This window comes from Canis lupus, chromosome 8 (genome assembly GCF_048164855.1).
Source record: "Canis lupus baileyi chromosome 8, mCanLup2.hap1, whole genome shotgun sequence".
In the NCBI taxonomy this organism is placed as follows: Eukaryota; Metazoa; Chordata; class Mammalia; order Carnivora; family Canidae; genus Canis; species Canis lupus.
Window position 1 is genome coordinate 8257244 of NC_132845.1, and position 27915 is coordinate 8285158.

Below are 27915 nucleotides of genomic sequence, written 5' to 3' on the forward strand. Positions count from 1 at the left end.
GCTTAAGGGACATCTCATATCTCAGAATTATGACAGAATTCTAGATCTTGACCAAGAATATAAATTTCATTAGTAAAAGAATCATTAAGACAAAAACGAAGAACATTTTCAAATGTAGTGACTGTGTCCAATGCATGCTGATAAACTGATTAACCCTGATTTTTAAAAAAGACCTTATAGAATGGGTCACTGTACAGACAAAATAACCAAAGGTGTAGGCAAGGGATTATATCATTGCTAGTTACATTTCAAAAGAGGAATCCAATGAGAAGCATTTAAAAATAGTAGCAAATGTCACAAGAAATATACAAAGCAAGTCAAAGAATGAATATTTGTATACATAGACCCACTCTGCCCTTTCAACACGGATTTGTTGCCAAACTCAGATAAAGATTAGAATTTGTTGGGCAGCCCCGGTGGCCCAGTGGTTTAGCACCGCCTTCAGCCCAGGGCATGATCCTGGAGTCCCGGGATCGAGTCCCACATCAGGCTCCCTGCATGGAGCCTGCTTCTCCCTCTGCCTGTATCTCTGCTTCTCTCAGTGTGTCTCTCATGAATAAAATCTTAGAAAAGAAAGAAAGAAAGAAAGAAAGAAAGAAAGAAAGAAAGAAAGAAAGAAAGAAAGAAAGAAAGAAAGAAAGAAAGAAAATACCCAGTGTTATCTGTAAATTAAATTGCCCATCTTAAAATTGCTCTACATTTCAGCTTGGTTTAAAATGATCCAGAGAGGCCATCAAAATATTCTAGAAACATTATTTGATTAATAGAAAGTTTTCTTTATAGGAGGACAAACAGTAGTCTTTGGAAAAGCATTTCTAACTCTCTACTTTCTAAGACTATTTTCTGCTTTTCCAAGGCCCACAAGCTCTTATGCTATTCATAAGGACAAGAAAGCGGATGGTCTGTATGACCCACATCATAAACTTTACCATTACAGCTTTAGCACAAGAAAATGAACAAGCCAAGGATCCCTTTCACTACCTTGGTCTGGCCCATTGTAGGTGCTTAACAAATAATTGCTGAATAACTGGATGGGTGGATGGACAGATGGACAGACAGACAAATGAATGGATGAGTTATATATGAGTCCTGAAGTTTCTGTTTAAAAAAATTCTTGAGCAATACTTGTTTATTTCATAGAAGTTATAAAATATAGATATTTAAAAGGAAAAGCACCTGTAAACATACATTCAAATTTAAGGTGTTTAACATGTTAATACTTTAATTTTTATTATAAATTTTTGCATGAACATATATACATATTTATGAAAACAGGGATCACAGTATACCTACTATTTAGTTACCTATTAACAATAATGTGTTGTTAGTTTCTTTCAATATTAATAAATATGCTTCCTCACCATATTTTAAATAGCTGCAGAAAAGCAGAAAAAGCACAATAATTTGGGAATTTTGCAGATTTGACTAGGCTGAATTTCAGAATCATATTCAATAAATAAGTGGCATTTTTCTCTATGCCTTAAAATAATAAAACTGGGTTTGTTGAAAGTATTCTTCAGATAGGCTAGGAAGATTATTATTGATAACCTGAACTCTGTTTTAATGGAGAAAAGTAATTTGTATCAATTTTCAGCAAACTAAAAGCTCTGCAATGCTTAAGGTTATCTTAAAAAATGTATTATTTTGACTAATCTAATCGTGGTCCTGCTGTCTTACTTGCAGTTTAGTATCAAATCTTGTTTCTATGGCACGCAAAGAATTCAGATCCTAATAGGATTGTGATAAATATGGATTAGTTGGGTATGGATTAGTGAAGCATTTCAAATAAGTTATAGGAGAATATTGGAGGGAGGAACCTTCTTTGCTCCTGATGTGTAAAGACTACCTGTTTAAAGACTACCTGTTGAGCATTGAGGGGGCCCAATAACTAGCACTCCCCCTTTCTACCTAACTTTTAAATAATAATTGAGAAGTCCCCAAACAGTCCCCTTTTTCCTCTGGACAGTAAGGGAACAGAGCTCAACACAGCGAGTCTGATAATAATAAGTGAGGTTCACATTGGTTTAGTGCTTTTGGAGTTTCATCCATCATCTCCTCTGAGGCAAGAAAATGTCAATATGTCAATTCAACAACTACATATTGAATAACTGTGTACTAAATGTCAGGCAAGATGCCAGATTCTGGGGTGACAAAACTTAATTAAGATTCACTTAGTGCTTGCCTTCAGAGATCTCAGTCTCTTGGGAAAGACAAGCATGTTACAAAAACAAAGCCTCACTGTGTGTCTTACTTAAAGATTGTGTGGTTGCAAGTCACAGGAACCTGTTTAATCTAGCTTCCACGAAAAGGGAAATTGCTTCTTAAACTTTGGGGACCTCTCACAAATCCAAGGAAGAATGTACCTGACCATTAGGAACACTGCAGAACTAGGAGCTGATAGAGTATTAGGAATCTCCTGGGGGGCTCAGCAGTCGAGCGTCTGCCTTCAGCCAAGGGTGTGATCCTGGAGTCCCAGGATCAAGTCCTACATCGGGCTCCCTGCAGGGAGCCCGCTTCTCCCTCTGCCTGTGTCTCTGCCTCTCTCTCAATATGTGTCTCTTATTAATAGATAAATAAAATCTTTTTAGAAATTTAAATTTAAATTAAAAAAATAAATAAATAAAGGAATCTCGGGCAGCCTGGGTGGCACAGTGGTTTAGCGCCGCCTTCAGCCCAGGGCCTGATCCTGGAGACCTGGGATCGAGTCCCATGTCGGGCTCCCTGCATGGAGCCTGCCTGTGTCTCTGCCTCTCTCTCTCTCTCTGTGTCTTTCATGAAAAAATAAATAAAATCTTTAAAAAAAAATTTTTTTTTAAAAGAAGCTCCCTTCATTTTATGTCTGTACCCCTGTCTGCATCTTCTGCTGGTCTCCTTTACATGGCGGTAGAGTGTTCACCAACTGGGCCAGCCAACAGAGAGGCCACTGTTCCTCAGCGTACATTCCCAGTAAAGGATACTGATTGTCGGAGCTCCGTGTAGGTGCAGTCCTGATCCGATCCCCTTTGGCCACCAGTACATTCTAGGGGCGGGATGGGTGCTGGGTAGTGAGTGCAACAGATGCTGACTATGTTGAGAAATTCTCCAAGTGTTACGGGTTGGTGAGGCGGGCGTCACCTGCTGCGTCTCCTAGGCTGCAAGCACGGTGGAAGATGAAGAGATGAACACGATCCACCACCAACTGGAGCACAGGCCGGAGTGTGAAGCGGTGGGCACCACCAGAGACCCAGCGTGCAGTGAGCACACTGCAGAGGGAGAGGATTCTGGGTGCGGGGGGTGGGAGGGAGACCCTTGAGTCCTACCTTAAAACAGGTCTTTTAATAAGAGGAGTCTAGGGAGCTAAAGCAGGTCGCTGAAGGAAAGATTATGGGCTGAATATAGAGGCTGGGAAAGGCAGTGCACATGGGGGGCCACCCTGGGGGGGCTTGTGGGAACAGGCGGGAACGCTGGAGGGCTGGCCTTGGCCAGGAGGGGGCTTTTTCAGGGCTGCAGTGGTCCAAACTCCTTGTCATCCTTGGACCAGGAAGACACACCATCAGATCTGCATTTTAGAAATATTCTATGGACTGAGAGGAAATAGGGACTAAGTGGAGAGACTGTTTGCAGACAGGCTATTAGGAGGTTGTTTTAATAATTCAGGCAAAGAGAGATGAGGGGCTGGGGTCAGAGCAGAAGCAAAGGGAATGAGATCTAGGTCGAGGGAGGGAGGATCTGCAGGACCTTTCATCCAATTCTGGGTCTCAGCTGTGAAAATTGGGCCTGGGAGCTCTTTGCCAAGAAGTGGGGACGCTTGTTTTGCAGTGTGCTCCTGGAAAGAGGGAGCCGCCTCTTCTGTTTGCCCCCCCCTCACTCTACACACACCGTGATGATCGATGTTTGAGGGTTGACTGGGCTGGCAAGCCTGAATTCGCGTGAAATTTCTAAATCCTCCCTCCCCATGACATAGTTTTCTCATTCATGAAAGCGAAGAGGCTCCCACTCCAGGTCCTGTGGAGAGAGAATACTGATAGCAGGCCAGGAAGAAAGAGCGACAGCTCCACATTACCTTTTTTTATTTTTTTTAAAGCTCGCTGCAACTTTCAGTAGATGAAAAATGTGTATCTGCAATTCATTGAAGGCAATGAGTAGTCTGTTCTTGAGTTGCCATGGCAACTGCTCAATTAAGGGGAGAAAAAAGAAAAAAACCAATGTACTGTAGTTGCTCTTGAGCTCAGCATTCTTTAAAAAAAAAAGGAAAAAAAAGAAAGTAATATGTGTGGTATTATTTTCCCCAAGGCTTTCCTAAGACTGCATTTTTTGCTTTGCCTTCCCACCAGCACGTCCTGTTCACCCCTCCACGCCAAGCTAGATGCCAGGCTTGCTGTCATCCGTGGTTAGCAACACATGAGCCTCAGATTTCACCTCTGGATGTTCTGTGGTGACATTTGCTCACATCCAGCTTCCACCAAAGGCCGCTGGGATAGATTTCTGTTTTTAAGGGTCATAGAGTAGGGCCTATATTGGAAGAGTAGGTGGGAATCATGGGTGGGTTCTAGCACCAGGTCTGAACCCAGATTTATTTTATGGCCTTACGTAAGAGATGGGACTTTTCTGAAGACATGAAAAATTACCCTTGCTTTGATAATACTAAGAAACAAAGAATACAATAATTATAACATCTAACACACACCAACTGGCTGTTGATGAAATACTTTCAACAGTCTCATTCTCTCTTGGCCCCCGCTCTCGGGGGGCCACCGTTCTTCCCTCTTGGGACAGAGTGATCTTTATAAAAAATGCTGAAGTAATCTTGTCACTTTCCAGTGTACAGCTTTCAATGCCTTTCCTCTCCTTGCTCACGAGATAAAACCTGAACTCTCTCTGGGACTCCCTGGGGCCTTGCCACCAGCCCCCCTGGCTGTCTTCACCCAGCCTCACTGGCTGGGGCACAGGCTGCTCCCCCTTTGGGCCTTTGCATCAGCTGAGGGCTCTTCCTGAGACAGGTTCTCTCTCCCCACCTCCATTCCCCTCCCTTCCCCCATTTGGCCAACTTAGGGCCCATTCTCCAACCCTGATCCACAACAGAGCTCCCGGAATCTTGTATTTTATATACATTCATATTTAATATACATTTACTTATGTGATTATTCAATTAATATCGGTCTTTCCAAGTAGACGCAAATCTCAGGAGCTCAGGGACCATGTCTAATTCTTTAATTTTAGGGCAGCCCGGGTGGCTCAGTGGTTTAGCGCCGCCTTCAGTCCAGGGTCTGATCCTGGAGACCAGGGATTGAGGCCCACGTTGGGCTCCCTGTGTGGAGCCTGCTTCTCCCTCTGCCTGTGTCTCTGCCTCTCTCTCTCTCTCTCTCTCTCTCTCTCGCGCGCACGCGCGCGCGCGAATAAATAAAGTATTTTTAAAAAATTCTTTAATTTTAGTACATATGCAGGAAAGACATGACGAGCCATTGAAGAAAGGGATTTATTCCAGCATTTAGAGCATTCCCATTATCGTTTCAAGGTTTATGTCTTACAACTTCAGGGAAGGAGACCGCTCTGAGCTCCTAAGATGTGTCCAAGGAGACCGGTCCTGTCCCTCTCCCAAGGTAAAGTGGATTCATAAACAGAAAGCACACTCCGTATTTATACCCTGCCTTTGGGGATCCCTGGGTGGCGCAGCGGTTTAGCGCCTGCCTTTGGCCTGGGGCGTGATCCTGGAGACCCGGGATCGAATCCCACATTGGGCTCCCGGTGCATGGAGCCTGCTTCTCCTTCTGCCTGTGCCTCTGCCCCTCTCTCTCTCTCTCTCTCTCTGACTATCATAAATAAATAAGAATTAAAAAAAAAAATACCCTGCCTTTTCTCTTCAGACCTCATCCATTTCTCCAAACGGCAGCATTGTGAAAGAGGAAGGGAGTGGTGGTTCCTGGGATTGTGTCAGTGGGGCTGGAGGACCAGGCCAAGGCCAAGTTGGCGCAACAAGTGCCAGACTTAGAAGCAGAGTGTATGTTGACTTGGATGAGTAGCTCGGGGGGAGGAGCTGAGGGAAATCGGATTGCTAGCATGGAAGGTGGCATTTGCAAGAACCACAAAACTCTCATTTCCTTTTCCCCCTGTAACTCTGTCTTTTTTTTTTCTATTCTGAATATGTAATGGAGAAAAAAATGATCAAGCTTCCCCTCAAGGCAAGCAACTACTAGCCCATGGATGGCCTTTGTGCAAATAGAAAAAAAAGAGCCTCCTCTAGGCACACACATCCTTAGGGACACACAGGTTGGTGAGTAGATTCAGTTTCTACTCAGCTCCCCAACCAAGACGATTTGCACAGTGCACAACTGCACAACTGTGCGTGAAGCCATGCCTCAGAGGCAGGCTGCCTCCAGATTCCAGCAGCAGGGAAAGGGCTCCTTCTCTCAGAAGCAGGAGTCCAGCCCTCCATCGAGAATGTCCCAGCTTTTAAGAGTTCACTTCTCATCTAGGTTCGTCTTTCCTGAGCTTCTTTTATTTCTGCTTTTGGCAGTCGTTCCTCTTTTTCTGCATGGCATTCTGTATGGAGACTTTGAGGAGTAGAAAAGAGCAGGCTGGTTTCCTTGGTTGCTGCATCTGTGTGTTTCTTGGTAGTGGGTTGAATGTGTGTCTTTCCCATATGATGTCATCGTGCCTTTTAAATATTCCCCAAATATTCTTTGCCAAAGGCTCTTCAAAAGATAGTAAAGTAATTCTCTTCTACCTCCCGGGGAACGTTGTCCTAAGATTTTAAAACAAAGAGGAGATTAAAAAAAGAAAAGAGAAAGGCTGGCCTTTGAGTACAACGTATTGCAGGAGGCACACAGCTAGGTCATGCTAGGAAACAGCCCGTTAGCTAAGACAGCATGGTCTTGGCAAAATTATAGGAGACAGCCAAGAGGGAAAGGGCAGTCCCTGGGGGAAAGGATTTTCAAATATTGTTTCAGGATAAGAGGTGCTGGGTATCAGGTAACTATTGCAGCAAAACTGTGTAGAACTCAGTGGCTTAAGGGGCGCCTGGGGGTGCTCAGTGGTTGAGTATCTGGCTTTGGCTCAGGGCGTGATCCTGGGGTCCTGGGATCGAGCCCCCAGTGGGGCTCCCTGCAGGGAGCCTGCTTCACCCTCTGCTGTGTCTCTGCCTCTCTCTGTGTCTCTCATGAATAAATAAATAAAATCTTTAAAAAAAAAAAAAAAAGAACTTAGTGGCTTAGAACCACATCGACTTATTATTTCTCTTGAGATCCTGGGCTTGGCTAAGCAGGTCCACTGAGAGAAGCTGGGCTCACTCACACCCCCACAGGCTAACGTCCCTTTTGCGTATTACCTTGGCTACGCTATGGGTCCCAGTTAATTTAAACCAATCCTGGTGTTGCTGTGAAAGTATATTGTAGATAATAGGGTTAACATCCACAGTCAGTTGCCCTCAGGTCAAGGAGAATATCTTTTTAAATTTTATTTATTTTTTTTTAAGATTTGATTTCTTTATTCATGAAACACACAGAGAGAGGCAGAGACACAGGCAGAGGGAGAAGCAGGCTCCCTGCAGGAGCCCGACGTGGGGCTCAATCTCGGAATTCCGGGGCCACATCCAGGGCAAAGGCGGATGCTCAACCACAGAGCCACCCAGGTGTCCCAAAAATATCTTTTTTTTTTTTTATTGAGAGATGATTGACATGTAACTCTGTACTCATTGGAGGTGTACAAAATAACAGTTCAATATGTGTATATATTGCAGAATGATCACCACAATAAGTCTAGCTGACATCTATCCCCACACAGTTACAGATACTACATGTGCCTGATAACTTTTAAGATTTTCTCTCTCAGCCTCTGGTAAAGATACAATTCAGTATTGTTGACTATAGTTACCATGCCCTACATCACATCCCTAGGACTTATTTATCTTAGAACTGGAAGTGTGTACCCTTGGCTGCCTTCACCCCCTGTGCCCGGCCCCCACCCCCTGCCTCTGTCAACCACCAATCTGCTCTCTGTATCTATGTGTTTGGATTTTTTAAAATTTTAGATTCCACATATAAGTGATGTCATATAGTATTTATGTTTCTCCGTCTGATTTATTTCGCTTAGCATAAAGCCCTGAAGGTCCACCCATGTTATTGCAAATAGCAGGAGTTCCTCCCTTTTTTTAAAGATTTTATTTATTTATTCATGAGAGACACAGAGAGAGGCAGAGACACAGGAGGAGGGAGAAGCAGGCTCCATGCAGGGAGCCCGATGTGGGACTCGATCCCAGGACCTGAGCTGAAGGCAGACGCTTAACCACACTGAGCCACCCAGGCGTCCCAGGGTTTCCCTTTCTTATGGTGAGATAATATTCCAGTGTGCCTGTGTGTGACATTTTCTTTACCCATTCATCTGTCAGTGGACACTTAGGTCTCTCCACACCTGGGCTATCGTGAACATCCTGCAGTGAATGTGGGAGTGCGGGTATCTTCGTGAGACCGTAGTTCCTTTTGCTCTGCAGGAGTACCCCTAAGTGGAATTGCTAGGCCATAGAAGAGTTCTATTTTTAATTTTTTTGAAAACCTCTACACCGCTTTTTCTATAGTGGTTGCACCAGTTTACATTCCCACCAACAGTGAGATAATCCTGGATAACACGGAGGGACTCATCCAATCAGCTCAAGGGCCTGGAGAACAAAACTGAGGTTTCCCTGAGGAAGAAGAAATCCTGCCTGTGGTCTGCAGTGTTACCTCCGGTCCTAGGGTTTCTAGCCTGCCAGCCTACCTTATGGATTTCGGACTTGCCCAAGCAGCCCCCACGCTCGTGTAAGCCAATTCCTTGCAATGAATCTCTCCTAGAGATAGAGATATGTAGATAGAGGTAGATCTTTCTGGTTCTGTTTCTTTGGCCCAACTCTGCCTGGGTCTGACTCAGCTGCTGAGTCGGCCAGAGCCTGGTCAGTGTAGGAAGGCCTCGCAGGGATGAGTGGAACTCTGCTCCACATGGTGTCTCATCCTTAAGCGGCTGGCCTGGGTTTGTCCTCATGGCAGTAGCAGGGGACCAAGGGAGGCCATGGCAGCTTGCAAGCTCCTTGAAGCATAACCTGAGAGCTGACATCCCGTTTCCTCCTCCTCATTCCCATGGCTAAAGCAAGCCATGAAACTGACCCAGCTTCAAAGGTGGGAGAAAAGCCACCTCTTGATGAAGACATCTATAAAGTGACCTTGCAAGAGGCATGAATGCAAAGAAGAGTGAAAATTTCAGGCCAGAGTCGCCATTAATCTCTTACAGACTATTTGAGACAATAGTGCAGAAAAGGACAAACATCAAGCCTTTTTTTCTAACCACCAGTGTGCCTTCCCCCCCAGCCCCCCCCTTTCCAGCAGGTAAAACCATAAAACATTCAGAGCTCTTCATATTCTTATAAGCGGGCGACTATAAAACCTCCCTCCTGGAGTTTGCATGAGAATAATGAGATGTCTGTGAAAGCAGTGGTTGTAGTGCTTGGAAGGAGCTCAGCAAATGATCCTTCCCTCTGCCAGCAACCCTTGAGCACCAGCTGCATACAAGAGAAAGAAGGCAACGCATATTTGAAGCACAGGACTGGAAATTTAATTCAACTCTTTTTGTAGGGTCAATGCGCATAGGCAAAAATTATTCTCAACACAAAATAATTACTTGACAAATGTCTTAGTCCCTATGTGGTAATTCAAAAATGGTTCTTGGGTTTGCAGCAGCAAGAACCACCTCGTGGATACAAACACAATCCAATCCCCATAACTTCTCATGATTTTGAATTTTCGTATTTAATGGCAGATTTTCAAGCTATGTTTTTTTTAAGTCGATGCTCAGGTTTTGGAATCAAACAGACCTGAATTCGAATCCCAGCTCGCACACATTCTTTAGCTCCGATACTCAGGCAGATTTCCATAATCCCTAACACAGAGCCTTAAATACGTGTAATGGGGATGATAGCATCTCCTTCAGTAGGCTGCTAGTGAACAAATTAAGTGAGATGATACCCAATAAATGTAGTTGTTATTGTGATGGCCAATATAATAAGTGATAGAAATAGTTTCAGGGCTTAGAATGACCTGAAATGCCTTTTTTTTAATTCTCTCAGCTGCCTGCTTACTTCACCTGTTAACACTTTCCCCCCCCCAACCCCCAAAAATGACTAGGACAGCGCCAACCCTCATTGCACCAGCTCAGTGGGGTGTGGAGAGACTTACCTTCTGACGCTGGAGTGGCCCAGAGGCTCCTCTGTGAACTGTCAAACTTGTACATCTAATAGTCTATCCCCAGAGACCGTCAGTGCAAATAAGTATCACCACACAGGCGAGCATTAAGTGAAATAACCACAGCAAATTAAATCAGTAATAATGAAGATAAAGTGATCATAGTTTATAATGAAAAATAAGAACAGCAAGAAAGCATCCTTCCTGAAAACTCTTAGGATTGCCAGTTTTAGCACGTGCCACACTCTGTGGGAGCACCATTCCAGGGCCCTTGTACAGCAGCCAGATTCTTAGAAAACTCAACTCTAGTCCTCCGAGAGCTCTCACAACACACTGATTTTAGGTTTGGATTCCAAATACTCTTAACCTTTAATAATTCATTTGCTGGAATACTAGTAAGTGCCTTCAAGTATGAGCTAAAAAAATATGAAATTCTATATACTGGAGCCATTATTTATTCAAGAAAGGGTTTTGCAACTGTGGTAGGATTCAGTGAGTTGCTTGCACCGGCTAGTAACCTAACTGAAACTGGTTTTAACAATTTAGAATGTTGTTTTCTCCCTTCACCTCAGCCTAGAGGTGGATAATTCCAGGGTTGGACCAGCAGTAGTCACATGGGGCCAGGCTGTTCCCCCTTCCCCATCTGCCCTTCCTGGTGTGTGAGCATTGCCTCCTTTCAAGTCTCAAGGTGGCAAGGGCCGCTCCAAACATCTTGTCCTCACATTACCGTTTGCAAAAATAGAATGGATGAGTGAGGCTGATCCCCATGTTGGTCCCTCTCTCTTTTTAGTAGGGAGGAAATCTGTCCTTTCCTTGTCTTTCACATCCTGTTAGCCCAGATTTGGTCACAGGCCTATGCCTATAATGCAGAGTGGAAAAGCAAGGGTCTGGCATCTTCAGCCACCTCCAAGACGGAGGTGGCTCTGCCTGCAGGAAGGTGGGCTGTTGAGTAGGCACCTAAGAGTGTCTGCCAGTGAGGGTTAGGGAGGAGGGCAGGGGGCTGGCCCTGGAAAGGTTCTGGAATCACCTATTCCATCTCCACCCACAGGAGCTCCATTCTTCTCTGTTGGCAATATTGGGCTTCCATATGAGATTTTGTCTGAATGAAAGCTTCCATGATAAAAATCATTTACAACCTTGTGTTTTAGCACATGCTCAAATACTTCATACACTCCGTGAGTCAAAACTGTTTGCTCACTGTTACGTTCCCAGCATCCAGAACCATTCCTAGCATATAGTAAGAGCTTGTGTTAATTCCCTGTTGCTGCTCTAACAGATGACCACAAATATGGTGGATAAAAATGCCACGAATTGATGATCTCACAGTTCTGGAGGTCAGAAATCCAAAATGGATTTCACTCAACTCAAATCAGTGTTCCGGCAAGATCTCATTCCCCATCGACTCAGGTCTACACATTGTTTCTAGTGGGAAGAACACGTTTTTTGACCTGCCTCTGATTCACAGCTCCAACCTGGATGTCGTCGTTCGTTCCTCCTTGCTGTATGTCCCACAGTCACCAGCTAACCCTTTTCCACTCCCCATCCAGTTTGTACCTTCTAGAACCTCAGGGAGTTGGACACGGACATTCAGTTTGGGGAATCAAGAAAATGAAAGATGTAGGGCAAGGTTGGAGCTAGACTTTAGATTTAGGGGTGGTCCTTGGGAAGCCGTTTGTTGCATCTGTCATGGCGATAATCAAGAAGTGCTTCAGAATGCAGAGAAGGAAAAAAAAAGAATGCAGAGAAGGTATTGGGGGTTCTCCAGTGATAGGCGAAGAGCTCAGAAGGCAGAGGGATCAGGGAGGAGTTGTCAAGGAGTCCTTTGAACCCTCCACTTACTCACTTCATCCCACCTGCCTCCTCCTAGTCTTCCTTCCTTTTTAAAGAAAGATGGTGGGAGGGACAAAGGATGACTCCTCTGGACAACATTTTTCTCCCTGGAAAACACATGAACACATATATAATAGGTGTAATTCTAATAGTTAACCTGATTTTCCATTTTGCTGAGAGTAACTCATAAGGCGAGTTCTCAAAAGCACCTAACAGAGGGCTCGAGACAAGCCAACGTGCTTTGGGTTCCCAGCAGCTGAAGCTAAGCTTTGCCATTTCACCTCCATTTTTATAAAGAATAAGAAAGCAAAGAGGTAAAGGCCAAATAACTCACCTCGGTATGGCTCGAGTCAGATGTGACTTATGGCCAACATTAACTTTGAATGAGAGGAAATCAGAATGGGAACTTTGCTCCTCCCTTATAGCCTGACCAAGCCCTGCTTGACAACGGTGCTCCATTTGGCATGTGAAGACACGATCCAAGTGTGCCCTACACGGTCTTCTAGCAGTGAGGTGAAAACAGGAAGTTGTCAGAAAGCCTTTTCCCTTAAAATTTTTATTAGAGACACCGACATTTCAACTTATACATAAAAGAAGAAAAAACACCATTCCTCCTAGAGAATAGATCTGTAAACCACTATTTAAAGTAGTTCATGTAGAGAACCAGCAATTTAATAAGACTGGAAAAAAGGTTAGCCTAGCATCCCCTATATTTTTTTTTATCCCTGTTTACTCAATTATACAAGTACTTCCACAGCAAGCAGACCTCTAATTGTGTATACTTCGGTGAAAGAGAAATGAGACTCGCCGTAAAATAAATTCTTGGGTGTAACTAAATTACACACCACTTCCCATACTTTTTTTTTTCCTCCCAAATTGCCCATTACTTTAAATGAAAACATGCTTTAGAAAAGAACTGTAAACACTCCAAACATTGCTAAAGGACCAGTCTCCCTTCTTCCTGCTGATAAAATGCAGCTATGGGTCTATTCGCCAATATTCCCGGGCCAAGGAGTCCAAGGAATTTTGAAAACGTCACTCACGGCTGCCCAGGGAAGTAGACAATGTCACTTTCAAATCCCTTGGTGAGCACGATCCAGCTTCAGTCCCTCCTTTAGCAGATGAATCCCTCCTCCTTCCTACTCGGGTGCCACCACGAGGGCTCCCGTCCCCCGTGTCGTGTCACTCCGTGCTCCTGCACTTTGTGCGCGGCCGGGGCACCACGCTCCCTGGGGGCAGCAGGACAGGCTCGAGAACCAGGAAACCCCACTCGCGGGGCAGCCCTCGCAGTCACAGATGCTCGCTGAGCCTGAATTCCCTCATCTGAACCCTGGGAGCTTTCAGACGTGCCCACCTCCTGGTGTTTTTCTGAGAATCCATGAGATCACGCACATTAAGAACACTGCAGATACTACCAAGGAGCAGGATCTACACTGCAGATACTACCAAGGAGCAGGATCTACACTGCAGATACTACCAAGGAGCAGGATCTACACTGCAGATACTACCAAGGAGCAAGTCCAATAACCGTTCTTAAAATGGTTTTCTCACGAGGTGTTTTTGTTTTTGTCTTCTAACAAGAAAGATTCCAAATTTTTTTCATTTCCAGGTTGCAAGTCAGGGAAATAGCCTGGTATTGTTTGGGTTGTTCTTGTTTTAATTATTATTTCTTCCTGTTAAGAGTCTGCTTCTCAGTGAAGATGAGCCCTTCTGCGAACTGCAGAACATTTTGTGCCTCAACCCCATCCCCACCTTCCTGCTGGTGTCTCTTGGAATCAGTGGTGGAGGCCTTAGATCAGTTTAAAAAGAAACCTAGGAAAATCCTAATATTGCTGGTGTTTCCTGGTCCATGAGTCTTCCAGAATTTGGGTCATCTGCTTAATACTAGTTGAAGTAAGAAAAAATTAGAAAAGACTGCTCCCTGCATTTGTTTCAGAAACTAGAGGATCTCTTCAAAATCTGTTTTTTTGAGTCTTGAAGTTGATATTTGTGCACAGTGTCAGAGGAAGAAAAGAGTCTTTGCTTTGCAGCTTTTGTGAATTTTAGGGCAAGAAATTCATCGTAGCTGTGACATTCTGTTGTTGTTAAATAAAGCCTCTCTCTCATAATCCCATTTGAAGCTATATACATTTTTATACCATGAAACACACACACACACACACACACACACTATTTAATACAAACGAGAACTAGGAAGATAACCCCAAAATGACCTACTACTTCTCCTTCCTTCCCTGGAGAGCTTTAATTTCATGATCCCTACAAGGATTTTTTTTTAAAGAGTTTATTTATTTAAGAGAAAGAGAGAGAGAGAGAAAGAATGAACAGGTGAGGGGCAGAGGCTGAAGCAGACTCCCCGCTGAGTGGGGAGCCCCATGTGGGGCTCAGTCCCAGGACCTCAAGACCACGACCCAAACCGAAGTCAGATGCTTAACCAACTGAGCCATCCAGGCGCACCCCCCAAAAGGATTTTTCAACATCAACACTATCGACCTAAAGAGGGGCTGTAAGAATATCTGACTATGTGATCTCCCGTCTGACACCAGACAGAGGATGCTGATAAGGAAACCCCGGCTGGTGTCAGGGCACTGAGGGAGGAGTGGAGGCTCAAGCACATCCCCATCCAGGGCACACAGAACCTCAGTTACATCATGCCTCACGCACGGGGTCGCAGCAAGGATCCGGCGAGATGGTATCTGCAGAAACCCTTCCAGAGCTGGAAGGCCCTCTTTCAGTGTCAGCTTCCTGGTATGACCTGATCTGCTTGTGACAATGCCCCCCAGAACTGGTCCTGCACCCAGGAGCACGCAGCGTGCTGCGATCAAAGCAGACTGAAGGATGTAATTTGTTAGGACAGGTGACCCCACTTGGGAGGCTGTGTTGCTCTATTGAGGGTGACAGACATCCGTATCCCGAGGCGGTGATAATAGGAGCTCTGACCCTAAAGGAAAACACATACACACACCAACTAGCTGCTCTTCCAACCAATAATCCCAGGACCTTAGGCTTGCAAAAGGGGCTCCTTACCTACACATCCACGCAGGGAAATTAAGTTGAATGCAAATCGCTTTGGGGCTTGAGTGGAGAATGAGAGATCTAGACCAAAACGAATCCATAGTCCAAACTCAGTTTCCCATAAAGCCACAGATCCTGTCTTGAGAGGTCCTAGCTGTGTGCCTCCAACAGGTGCTTGACTTCTCCCCTTCAGTTAGCAAGGTGCTATCATAGATACAGCACTAGAAGAGGTGGCGACCTGAACTTTTCTTTCCTTCTTTTTTTTAGATTTTATTTTTTTATGAGAGGGGGTGGGGGGCAGAAACACAGGCAGAGGGAGAAACAGGCTCCATGCAGGGAGCCCGATGCAGGACTCGATCTCGGGACTCCAGGATCACGGCCTGAGCCCAAGGCAGACGCTCAGCCGCAGAGCCCCCCAGGCACCCCTGAACTTGTTTCCGCGAGTGAGTGGTTCTGCTGCAGCTCTCCCCATCTTCCCCAACAGTAATCGCATCATCGCAAGGCTGCGTCTTGGCTCCACGGGTGTGAGTCATAATTGACACTTACATAAAAATCTGTGCCAAGATTAGCACTATTTCTGTCCATTTGTTCAGATTTGGCATTCCGCGCTGTGCGCCCCAAAACTTAGTGTAATACTGGGAGAGTCACCTTTGTACCCACAAAGCCCAGCCTCCCCATTCAGACCCGCAGGTGACAGGAGGAGGCCTAGACGGAGTGCACACGGCGAGAGGCTTGTGTAACAGAAGGAAGCGTGTGGGCCCCGGGCCGGAGCTTGGTAGTTAACGGGGTGTGTGTCTCCAGGTGTGCCTCCCCCAAGAGGCGGCTCCAGTGCCCGGGCAGAGAAGCACCTTACAGGTATTTCTCAAATAAGCTTATAGAGCATTTTGCTTCTTATAGAACTGACATCCTGAAGCAATGCCTTTCAAGCAGAACACACCTAGGATTTTGAAAAGAAAGAGAAGACGTAGGGCCTCCAGGGTCTGTGTGGCATCTTTTTCACCAAAACCAGAAGTGTTTGCCTTTCATTAGCGGTTGGTGTTGTGTGTGTGTGTGTGTGTGTGTGTGTGTGTGTGCACGTTTAAGATGCCAGATGAAGTTTATTTGCAAAACAGTCACATAGGAGGGGCGCCTGGGTGGCTAAGTGGCTGAGCATCTGCCTTCAGCTCAGGTCATGATCCCAGGGTCCCGGGATCTAGTCCGGCATTGGGCTCCCTGTATGGAGCCTGCTTCTCCCTCTGCCTGTGACTCTCTCTGTTTCTCTCTGTCTCTCATGAATAAACAAATAAACTCTTTAAAAAAAAAAAAAGAGTCACAGAGGAATCGTGAGGTTTATGGAACATCACTGGAAGATAACACGCCCCAGTCAAACCTCCCATTTACCTGGGCTATCATGCCAGTGAATGCAGTGTGCCCCATTCCTGGCTGCACTCGGCTCCAAAAATCTGTTCACTATCAGTGTTTTCATAGCAAGAATCTGGGGCTCATTTGAAGCATTTGGACAAATAGACTAGACGTAGGCTATAAATAAGAATTGGGGTAAGAAGAAGTCAGACTCAAGAAGCCAAATAGAGGTAAGATAGGCCCCTTTATAACACGGTGTGTTGTTCTATGAATTCAGATTACTCTTCATCAGTCTCCTAAATCATGACAGCCAAATATAAGAAGTATCTGATGGGGCAGCCCCGGTGGCTCAGGGGTTCAGCGCTGCTTTCAGCCTAGGGTGTGATCCTAGAGACCCGGGATCGAGTCCCACGTCAGGCTCTCTCCATGGAGCCTGCGTCTCCCTGTGTCTGTGCCTCTCTCTCTGTGTGTGTCTCTCATGAATGAATGAATGAATGAATAAATAAATAAAAAAAAAATAAGCATCTGATGCAGTTTAGCCTGCAAGACGGGTCTAAGTCTGATAATTCAATAGTAATATTAAAAATCGAGGGAGAGAACTGCCTAACGCTACCTGGATATGTTCCGTGGCTCTTTGACAAGCAACAAGCAGAATCTGATTCCAACAGTGCTTTTCCCGCAAAGGCTACTGAGCCTCTATGTAGCTGCATCTTAGGCAAACATATAACTGCTTCACAAGATCCCTGTCCCAGGTGGGCTTCCCTAGAAGCAAAACCTGAAAGAGGGGCTCTCTGCAAGTGGGGTATTAGGGAGTGCTCTTAGGAGAGGGGGAGAGATGCAGGGTAGGGCACAGGGGTCCTTGTGAGCAAGGGTGGGATCCCAGCTGGATATTTGCTTCAGGCTAATCTCGAGGGGAATACTAGGGCACAACTTGACAAAGAGTCCTCCCACTTTGAGGGCAGAGCCAGACTTCCGTGAGCCCTTAGCAACGGCGGAGGGATGGGTGCACCAGCCAGGTAGTGGTGGCCGCTGAGCTGAATGGGAGTAAAGCTCTAGGAGCCATGCTGTGTGGTAGGAGATGCAGTTCTCATCCTAACTCTGACTTCACTAAAGACATGATGACATGGCCACGGGCCCCTCAAATGACCTCTGTGACCATCAATTTCCTCATCCGTAAAATGGGAGAGGGGGATGGCAGGGTTGGATAAGATGCTCTCTATAACTCCCAGCTCCGAAATGCAGTTAGGCCAAAAACAGAAGTAAGGGTAGGCTCACTGAGGCATAATTGACATTTTTCCTATTCATGGAAGGAAGTTAATTAATGTAAATGTGTCCCTGAATGACCACTCCATTAAAAACTCTTCTCTCACCTGGAATAGCTCTGGATACACAGGCAAATCTAAGAAGACAAGCAGTAAGGTTGCCCTGAAGGCGTATGTTCTGAAAAGGGATGGCAAGGCTCTGCTTTCAAACAACTCCTCTCACAACAGTTACCTCAAGGGAACATTAATGCAGCCTGGCAACCTCATTTGACGGACTCCTACATCAAAGCAAATCAGAAGCAAGAGGCTGGAGTGAAGCGTGAGCCACAGGCTGTCCCCACAAAATGGCACAACCTCCACCGAGAGCAGTTGGGCAAAATCTATCAGTCATAAATACATTTCCTCCAAGACCACACGACACAGCCCCTTCTCCGGGAATTTATCCTGCAGGTGTATGTGTATGAAATGACCTTTCCCCGAGCTTAATCGCTCTGCTACCTTTTCCAAAATAATCCAAGATTGGAAACAACTCAGCGGTCTGTCAATAAAAGATGAGTTAAAAACAACTGTGGAACCTTCCCTACGATAGAATACTGTACAACCGAGAACATTCTGCATTCTGTATGGGTCGTGGGAAGTCCTCCAGGGTACATCGATAAGTGAAAAAGCAAGAGGAAGAACAATATCATTACAGATCACTATGAGTATTATGAGCACACGTGCGCATGTAATAGAAGTGCGCTTCTTTCTGTGCATGAAATGGAGGTAACAAGATTAAATATTTATATTCAGATGTATCCAGAGGTATCTGTAAGTTGCTTTTTGTGTATCTGGGAAAAGATGCGAAGAAAACTTCTATGACTGGTTACCCATAAGGAATGAGGGAGTGGGAAAATGAGATGGATGGAGACCTAAGTAGAAAGTAGAACTCTCACCAGATGTCTTTTTATACATTTTCATCCTAGATTCCCCCCCCCCCAAAAAAAACTACCACTGGTTCTTCTGTAAGGAAAATGCCGCAACTGCTTGATTAAAAAAATAAAATAAAAAGAATTTAAATGCAGGCATCAGCCAAAGCTGGTCATTCCGACTTCCCTTGTTCCATACTTTAGTTCTCGGGATTGGCCAGTGATTAACCATGGGACTCCCAATGCTGCAAATACTTCCTATCTGGCCCTCTACAGAAAGGGTGCCACATCCAGCTTTAAACCCTGGAGTTGTTGGTAAAACCGCTGTGACTACACCCATCAGTGAGCTTTGGGTATGGAAGAGTGTTGTCTTCTTCAGATCCGCCTTTCTGATCACAGAGAGGTCATGCACCAGGAAGTCGAGGTGCAATATGGTACCAAGTGGTACAGCAACAACAGCAGGATCTGAGCTTTGTCCCTCACCGCTACGTGATCTTGGGCAACTTCTCAAACTCTCAGTTTCTTCATCTCCCTTTTTTTTTTAAGGTTTTATTTATTTATTCATGATAGAAATAGAGAGAGAGAGAGGCAGAGACACAGGCAGAGGGAGAAGCAGGCTTCATGCCAGGAGCCTGACGCGGGACTGGATCCCGGGACTCCAGGATCACGCCCTGGGCCAAAGGCAGGCGCCAAACCACTGAGCAACCCAGGGATCCCCAATTTCTTCATCTCTTAATGGCGGATAGTAATAGTGCTTCCTTCAGAGGGTTGTTAGGCAGGTTAGGTATGTCAATGTACGTTGGCGAGAAACTTAGCACAATACCTGTTGGTCCTGTTATCTAATATTTTGATTTTTTATGTACAGGGTGATGACCAGTTAAATGTATTTGGAGAGGACACCATGGGAGGTGAGTTTCCTTTACTGATCAGACCAAAGTTGTGTTTTAGTACCTTCGAGCATGTCTTTTTTATTAAACACCAACTGAAGAGACATAAACTCCCGATAGCATGCACTTTTCCCTTAGCCAGGCTACATGGTTCAGCTGGAGCTCTTTGGGTCTTTCCCACCCTTGGTCCACACAAAGAACCAAAGGAACACTTTACTTAGAGATACCTATCCTGACTACCCAGAGAACATGACCCTCGATGTGCTCAGCGAAAATAGAATGTTCTGGTAAAATAAGTTTGAGGAACACTGAACACCCAATCCCCTTTGGAAGAGGCACACGTAACAGCATAGCAAGACTCCCACCAGTCCTGCAGGACAGGCAGCTGGCTAACTTTAACATTCTTCAAATTTATCGGAATTCAAAAATCTGTTACCTGTATAGTAGTTCCTAATCTGCCGCGTGCTGTTGGGCTGCAACCTAAGAAACACCCAAATTATCCTGCTTTGTAACTGTTGTCATGTTAAAAGCCTTGCAACAACTAAAACATCCAGCCTTAACTAGCTACACGTAGAACTGAAAATAGATAAAATTATGTGAATTTGAGATGGCCCAAAAGAGATAAGGTTCATGATTGCCCAAGTAAAGTACCTTCTAACGTTTCCACTCGGTAATAAATGTTGCTGTAATTATGGTTCATGAAAATATGTTCGTATTGACTGTGAGCACATACACGTAAGTGATCTGGCTTTCCAAATAACCCTCTAATCCTACGCTGATCCATGAGCCTGAGGTGATAGATAAAGTGCCATCTGATGATAATGGCTATAGCAGTATATGAAAATCTCAGTCGCCAAATGACATCATGGTGATTCATGGGGAAAGGCACATAAACATGAGCCAAGTGCAAATAATCAACCCGGTCCCAACTGGGTAGGGATTGACTGATTGCCTAATAAAGTTTCCCTCTTTCCTGGTTATAAGATTAACATGTGTTCATTGTGGAAATTTTTTTGAGGTAGGAAATAAGAGCCATCTAAAACCTTACGACCTCTAAATAATCATGGTTAACATTCTAGGGTATTTTATTTCATGTGTTTGCTATATACCTATTTTTACACAGTTGAGAATACGTGTGTATATGTAAATATTATCTCCATTCTTTATGTGTACCGTAACACAAGCACGTTGCCATGTCATTACAAACTCTCTATAACCTTAGCTTACACCCTATAAATGTTTCATCGTAGGTACAACAGTACCTAATAATAACCACAGACACTTTCCTAGATTGCAAATACATTAAAAGTTGCTCAGCTCCATATAGAATTCTTGAGTCACTACATGGTACACCTGAAACTGACATATGGGAAACAAACTAGTATATGGGAATTAAAAAAAAAAAAAAATCATTGCTCAGCTTCAAAAAAGGAAGCTGGAAGTCTACAGAACATGAAATGGCCATCTGGTCCACAAGTAATAAGCACCAATGTATATGCTTTTAATAGAAAGTTCCAGATAACATAGGATTTTTCCAGTCACTCTGGGCTATTCCATAAAGAGACTGCAGCATCTCTTTGATTAGAAAGAACAAAAGATGTCATTCCTCATTCTGAAAACCAGATGTTTCCAAAAACCCCAAATTCAAATCTTTCCTCTGATTGTAGCTTCCCTGTCTCCTTCCCTTCTTGCTCCCAATCCAATTCCTCATGCCCCATTCTCTCTCTGGAATTGGGTCTTTCCCTCAGCTAAGAGTGGATTCCCGGCAAGAAGGTGGCATTGTGTGTATCAATGAGGCATCCCAATTCTACTGAAAAGCAAGTGTGATTACTGTCAGAGGAGTGAGCTAGCTTCCAAAAGTACTTACCATCTACATAAAACATGAAGTGGAAGTCAGAGTCCTAGCAGTTCTTTTTAAGTATAAAAACTGCAATTTTGTCACCAAGATGGGAAATAAAAACCTTGTACTATCTCTCCCGGTAAATCGCGTTCCATCTGTCATTTTAGTCAACTCACACCCATAGGATGAGCAAAAGCAGCTGCTTCCAGAACCAGGAAAAGAGCCCAGAGCTCCAGCTAGCCTGAGAACTCAGGGCTGGCTCCATCCAGTCTGCCCCCCTCCGGCCCCAGGTCTCACCACTAAGGGGGCTGCTCCACAGCCCAGGGGTGGAAATGCTCAGGGGCCCAGGGGCCTAACAAAAGCACCAAACACCTTCAAACTCTAGAATCTTTACTTTAAAACCTCATGCATATTTTCTTGAAGTGAAAAGTCCTGGTATCCCACATCCTAATACATTATTGTCCATTCAGTGTATATTGCAGTTTGAGAAGCATGTCCCTTAGCATGGGGGTTAGCAAGAATAATACAGCATTCAAAATTATCTTCAGTTACTCCATCTGCAGTCAGATCCGTCCAGATGCGGGAAGCATCTAGTCTCAGATCTATTTTGTTGGTCCCCGTACAGTGCTCTAAAAACTTGACTTCAAGTGTTAGTTCTTGTTAGCCACAGTTCACAGCGCTGCAGGCCCATCCACCTCCCCTGGTTGAAACTCTTTGCCTGGCCTTTGCCTAAGCACATCAGAAAAACTCTCCTGAAGTTCTTTGTGGACTCAGCCCACCACCCCCATCCCTACCCCCACCTCTGTGGGTATTAAACTGAGCTTCTCAGAAATTAGCCAGTCCAAGGATGGACTTGAACCTGGGGACATCCTCTGAGCCTCCCAGAGCCTGCTGCTTCAGTTTTTCACCATTTGCTCGGGATGGCCTCTAGGTTACTGGCTTGTGCAGATTCCCTCTAGGAACTTGAGAGCATCCTGAACTAACCTACTCCTGTGCTGGTGGCCTGCCCCCAAACTCTGTGACCCTGCCCTGGCACAGCTGCATAGGTAGCCTAATGTCCTCAACTAAAGCCCTGTGGCCTTAAAGCCAGGGAGAATTTTTGTTCCTGCTCTTCTCTGAAACATTCTTGGGTAGGACTGCTGTTTCTTCTGTCCTCTCAGGCCCTCACTCTAACCACTTTTTTTATTTTAGTTTGAGGATCCCCTGCTTCCAGGCTCAAGCAGTAACCATGGGCACTTTCTGAGGCCAGAGACCCTGGGCTCACAGAGTCATTCCCAATACAAGCTTGAGGCGTGGTCATCTTCTCAAGTAAACTTCCTCTTACCCAAGGTCTCTTAGAATTTTGGTTTTTAGAGATCTTAAACATGGAGGGCACCTGGGTGGCTCAGTCGATTAAATGTTGGACTCTTGATTTCCGCCTAGGTCATGATCTCTGGGCTGTGAGATGGAGCCCACTGTTGGGCTCCACACTGGGAGTGGAGCTTGCTTAAGATTCTCTCACTCCCTCTCTCTCTCTGCCCTTCCCCACTCTCTTAAAAGAAAAAAAAAAGCCTTAAACATGCAACAATAATTGCATCATAATTTTGGTCAAGAGACAAATGGGACTATTTCCTCCTGTGGTCCATTCATTTGCAGGAACCACAAAATCACAGGTATTTGAATCAAAAGAGACAATAAGGTCACTGGGTCCAACACCTTTACGGATGGAGAAACTGAACCCCAAGAAGAGAAACTCACTGGCCTAGGTCTAATCAGTGAGAACAGGACCAAAAGTATAGCTATTGTCTACCCATCCTTCATGGCCACCTACTACCCATGACAATAGGAAATCTTTCAGAGCTCCATAAACTCTGGAGGGTTTTGCACTTTGCCAAAAATTCCTAATCATTCCCTCGCTTTGAAATAGTAGTTCCCCCTCTTACACTGCTGGTGGTAATGCAAACTGGTGCAGCACTCTGGAAAATAGTAAGGAGGTTCATCAGAAACTTAAAAATAGAGCTACCCTATGACCCAGCAATTGCACTACTAGATATTTACCCAAAGGATACAGAAATACAAATTCAAAGGGCTACATGCACCCCAATGTTTATAGCAGCATTATCAACTATAGCCAGATTATGGAAAAAACTCAAATGTCCAGTGACTGGTGAATGGATTGAGGAAGATACACACACACACACACACACACACACACACACACACACACACAATGGAATATTCCTCAGCCATCAAAAAGAATGAAATCTTGCCATTTGCAATGACATGGATGGAGCTAGAGAGTATAATGCTAAATGAAATAAGTCAGAGAAAGACAAATACCAAATGACTTCACTCATATGTGGAATTTAAGAAACAAAACAAACATGGGGGGATAGAAAAAGAGAGACACACCCAGAAACAGACTCTTCACTATAGAGAACAAACTGATGGCTACCAGAAGGGAGGTGGGGGGAGATGAGTGAAACGGGTGATGGGGATTAAGGAGGCCACTTATTAGATGATGAGCACGGGACATTGTATGTAAGTGATGAATCACTAAATTCTACACCTGAAACGAATATTACACTGCATGTTAACTAACTGGAATTTAAATTAAAAACTTGAGAAAATAAAAAATAAAGTAGCGGTTCCCAAAATCCAGTCCTCACTCTCACCATCTTTGTGATGTTTGCTTCATCTCTATACATATACAACCTATACTAGGTATTATTAATATTTTTCTCTACATTGGCTCACTGTTATTATTTACATATACATTTATTTTAGAAGGAACTTTATATCACTACCTTAAGTGGAAAATAGTATTATTTTCTGTAAATAGGAACTGTATTTAAAATTTTGTCTTCCAGACTCCCCATTTGTGCTTTAACCCCTCTTTAGTAAGAGATCACCAAATGTTAAGGGAAAACAAAATGTAAAGTAATGCAAAACCAAGATACTTAAGAACATTTTAAAATAATTTTAAAAATTATCTTTCTTTGTAATCCATGCTGGTTAATGGCTTCATCAGTTTTACCACCTAAAATTGATCATTTGCGTTAAAATGAAAATATGTTACCTGGGTCTGGAAATAAGGGTGAAATGGTCATTGGTGCCTATTAATTATGACCTATTATCACATTTACTCAACTTGAGCTTGTTCCCAAATAAAACTACAAGATTTTGGTTTTTATACAACATGAGTAATTATCAGGGTTTTAAAACAGTTTTCCTTGCCAGTAACTTAAATTATTCTTACTTTAAAGGTTTCATGGAAGATTTGAGAAAGTGTAAAATTATTTTCATGATTGGTGAGTAACAGCCCTCAAGTTTTCTAATGCAACTGCTAATAATAAACAACTTGGTAGTGAAAAAAGACAGTTCATTTCTCCCTTTGCTTTGAGGTCTTGTCCCCTTTATTGGTTAGGATAATACCCCCAAGGCTTCTGGATTGTTGCCTTTGTTTATGCAGTTTTATATGTCTTTGTATCCGTACAGCATAGACAAAGTAGGCCTCTAAGGAGTGTCAGACGCCTCAGGTTAGCTCTACCATAATAAAATACATTATAATCCCATGAGTATGACGACCTCGGACATCAGAATCTAGCACACATTTTCTGTTTGAGCAATGAGCCCCTGCTCCCTACACTAAATGCATCAGCAACCACATATGCAAATGTACTTCGGTAACCATACCCTGCATTCCTTTTAGCTAATGACAAAAACAATTTCCCTTATTTGATGCCTCCTACTATGAGAGTCACTGGTAAAGTATGGGATGAAGTTCACTTGGAGTTCACCAGCATTTTCTTAGCACCTACTGTGTTTCAGATCATCTCATTTAATCCTTCCACGATCCTATAGGTTGGTGATTTATCCCTATTACATATCTATTACACAGATAAGGAAACTGAGACTCAAGAAGGTTGAGGAACTGGTCCAGGGTCACATAGCTAATGAGTGTGAGAGCCGGATGGCCAGTTTTCCCTATGGAAACCAGCGGAACTATTTGAGCAACAGTTATCATTGCACAGAATAGCACAAAATATTGCCAGAGCATCTCCCAAAACTTAATACTTTTCCCTCTAATTATTCAAGTCTGTAGAAAAGCTAATACACCTACCTGTGCGCTTTTCGAAAAATGTCAGGAATAATGAAAAGGCACACACATCCTCAATGAGTAGGAAAAAAAGAAGGGTTATCAGCACCCAGGAAATATAATTGGATAAACTGAGAATCTGTACCCTAAAGTCGGGATGTTGCCTTGGAAATGTCTCACTAAATTTCCCTCGTCCGATGAGGAAACTGAGCCCCAGAGAATTTAAGAGGTGTGATGAAGGTCATTCATCCAAGTGGTGGCAGAGAGCAGACCAGGGCTGCACTTCCCCACCCCAGGGCTCTCTCCACTGCACCACCCCGTTGTGGGGGTAGTTTCCCCCAGACTGTTTCCCACACTCAGTCATCCACCAGTACCTGCTGAGTACTGGACCCATGCTGGGCCATGAGCAGGGAACACAGAGCTTCCGTCCTCGGTGGAAAGAAGAAATCATCGAATTATTATCACACATTTAGGAAGGAAACAAAGAGCTAAAACAGAACAACTCCCTACAGAAGTGATGTTTAGACAGAGAAGTGACAGAGGGGGACGGAGGTGGGGGGTGCTGGGGCACCAGAGGGATTAACAGAGGGGAGAGGAGGAAGGGTTCCCACCAAAGACAACAGGGAGAGTTCTGGAGCCCAACCCGAGTCTTGCTTCTGACCTGCTTGCCTCTTGTTGACCTTAACTATGGAAATGACTGAAGTCTTGCGCTACTTTCTACATTCTTTTTAGAAAGTTAAATAAGTTATTTCTACTCCTTAACTGAAAAGAAAATCCTCGCCGAAATAGCAAAGGAAAGTCCCCTTTCCACATGAACTTGAATCACTCTCCTTGGCATCCGGGCCACGCGCAATGGATTACGCTTTCTGTTCAGCTTTTATCTCAGGGGCCAAATTAGGAAGAGGAGAGACTTTTTAAACCTGAGGTTCAGGATCCAAAGAATGAGCCTTTATTATCGTATGGAAATCTGTGTTTTTAATAATGTGATTCCAAAACAAAAAAGCTTCTAAAAATAGTACAGCATGTTTTGTGGCAGTTATTTTCTCTAACAATAATATTATTTCAGATTTAGCCGTTTAGCGCTCACAGTTAAATTTTGAAATGTGGTTTCAAATATCACTTCTGTCTCCGTAAAACTGAAGACCTTGGCTCGCCGGTGACTAAAACCTGTGCCCTTCACAAAGTCAAATAACATGATATAAAATCTTTGGCATCAGACAAAGCTTGAGACCCCCCACTCCCCGCAAAGGTCCACACACTACACTCCAAGAAGCTCCCAATAAAGATTTTTCTTATATTAACCAAACTCTCCTGTATTTTAACTTATTGGCCAGTAACTATTCTAGTAAAGATCTCCGCTTACTGTTTGGGCAGTAGAAGGTACAAAACCAGTGCGATATGAGGAAAAAGGATTGTTCTTCTAGGGTGCTTACTGGACTCTGCTTGAATATTAAGGCCTTAGTTCTAAACACTTCCTTGACAGATGGCAGAGGGGTATTTGGGGGCTGTATTATTGCAGGTCAATTTGAAGCTCGTAAAAATACTTGGCGTGTCATAGACACACCCACAGCAGTTTTGATGAGTCCTAATAAACAGGAGCCCATTGATTTCAGTGGAACAAGTGTGATGTTGCCTGTATAAGATGATGGTTGAACTTTTCACTTTTCAAATTACTGTCTTGACCTCTACCAAGGCACATGGCGTTGTGGCATCCGCCAGAAACCAGGTTGCCATCCTTGGTCGTGAGCCTGAAGCTAAAAATCAATATTCCTAAAGCACTGTCCGTGTGCTTTAAAGTATCCGAGTTCCATTTTGTCTGCACAAAGTTGCAAAGCCCTTAGACCAACCCTCAAAGGGTTCTCCCCACTGGCCTCCATGGGCCTTCCCATTTCCCACTCCGGCCCCACCTGCATTGTCATTATCTCTTGAATTCCCCTCACTTTCACCAGTCCTGTCACTTGAAATGTCTTCCCCTCTGGTTAATGAGGCCCCCAGGTCAGGTGGAAGGTCTAGCTCCCCGTGAGTCTTCTCTAATCGCTAGCCTTCTCCTGTGTGCTCCTCCATCGCTGGTGTCTGCATCACCCACTTAGATACCCCATTATGACTTAGAAAAACAAATATTTGTTGGGATAATGAATTCTTTAGGAAGCAGTGTGGTCAGTTTCCATAACAACCGAAATAGCAAGTGGAATCCTTGGACTGGAACTGACAGGCAGGTTGCTGCTGCTTCTAGCTGCTTCTGGCAGGACTGTTTCCAGATTAATTATGAGCCTAATCACAGCCTCCCGACTCCATTGTCGCTGCTCCCCTCGCCCCAAGAACAGCAACACCAGCTTACCCCACTCCCCCAAAGCCAGTGCAATTTCTTGCTCATTGGCAAGGTAGTCTTAATTCGCGGTTAATAGCACTGACCACCATCTGAGTGGAAAACATGTTCCAGGAAGTGTAGTGTCTGGACCGAAAGGAAAAGTGGCAAGGATGGATCTCGTTAGCCCTTTGGATGTGGTGTGAATATTACCTCGTTCATGAATAAGGCAGCTCAGTAGCTGTTCATAGAGAAATACTTTCCACGG

General features: G+C 44.3%; 1 protein-coding gene and 1 long non-coding RNA gene across 3 annotated transcripts in view; one reads left to right on the top strand and one right to left on the bottom strand.

The window, feature by feature from the left end:
* AK5 (adenylate kinase 5) overlaps nt 1-27915 on the top strand; it is a 237665-nt gene that overhangs the window by 156589 nt on the left and 53161 nt on the right. For both annotated transcript variants that reach the window (XM_072834127.1, XM_072834128.1), the window contains exons 9-10: nt 19403-19445; nt 24510-24554. In XM_072834127.1, the coding sequence (XP_072690228.1) occupies nt 19403-19445; nt 24510-24554 (88 nt within the window). The remainder of the gene's footprint in view (nt 1-19402; nt 19446-24509; nt 24555-27915) is intronic.
* On the bottom strand, nt 5820-13431 carry LOC140637523 (uncharacterized). Its single transcript, XR_012034616.1, has 4 exons — nt 13055-13431; nt 12346-12513; nt 12025-12118; nt 5820-6721 (listed from the first exon to the last, which is right to left on the bottom strand). It is a non-coding gene; the product is annotated as an uncharacterized lncRNA (long non-coding RNA).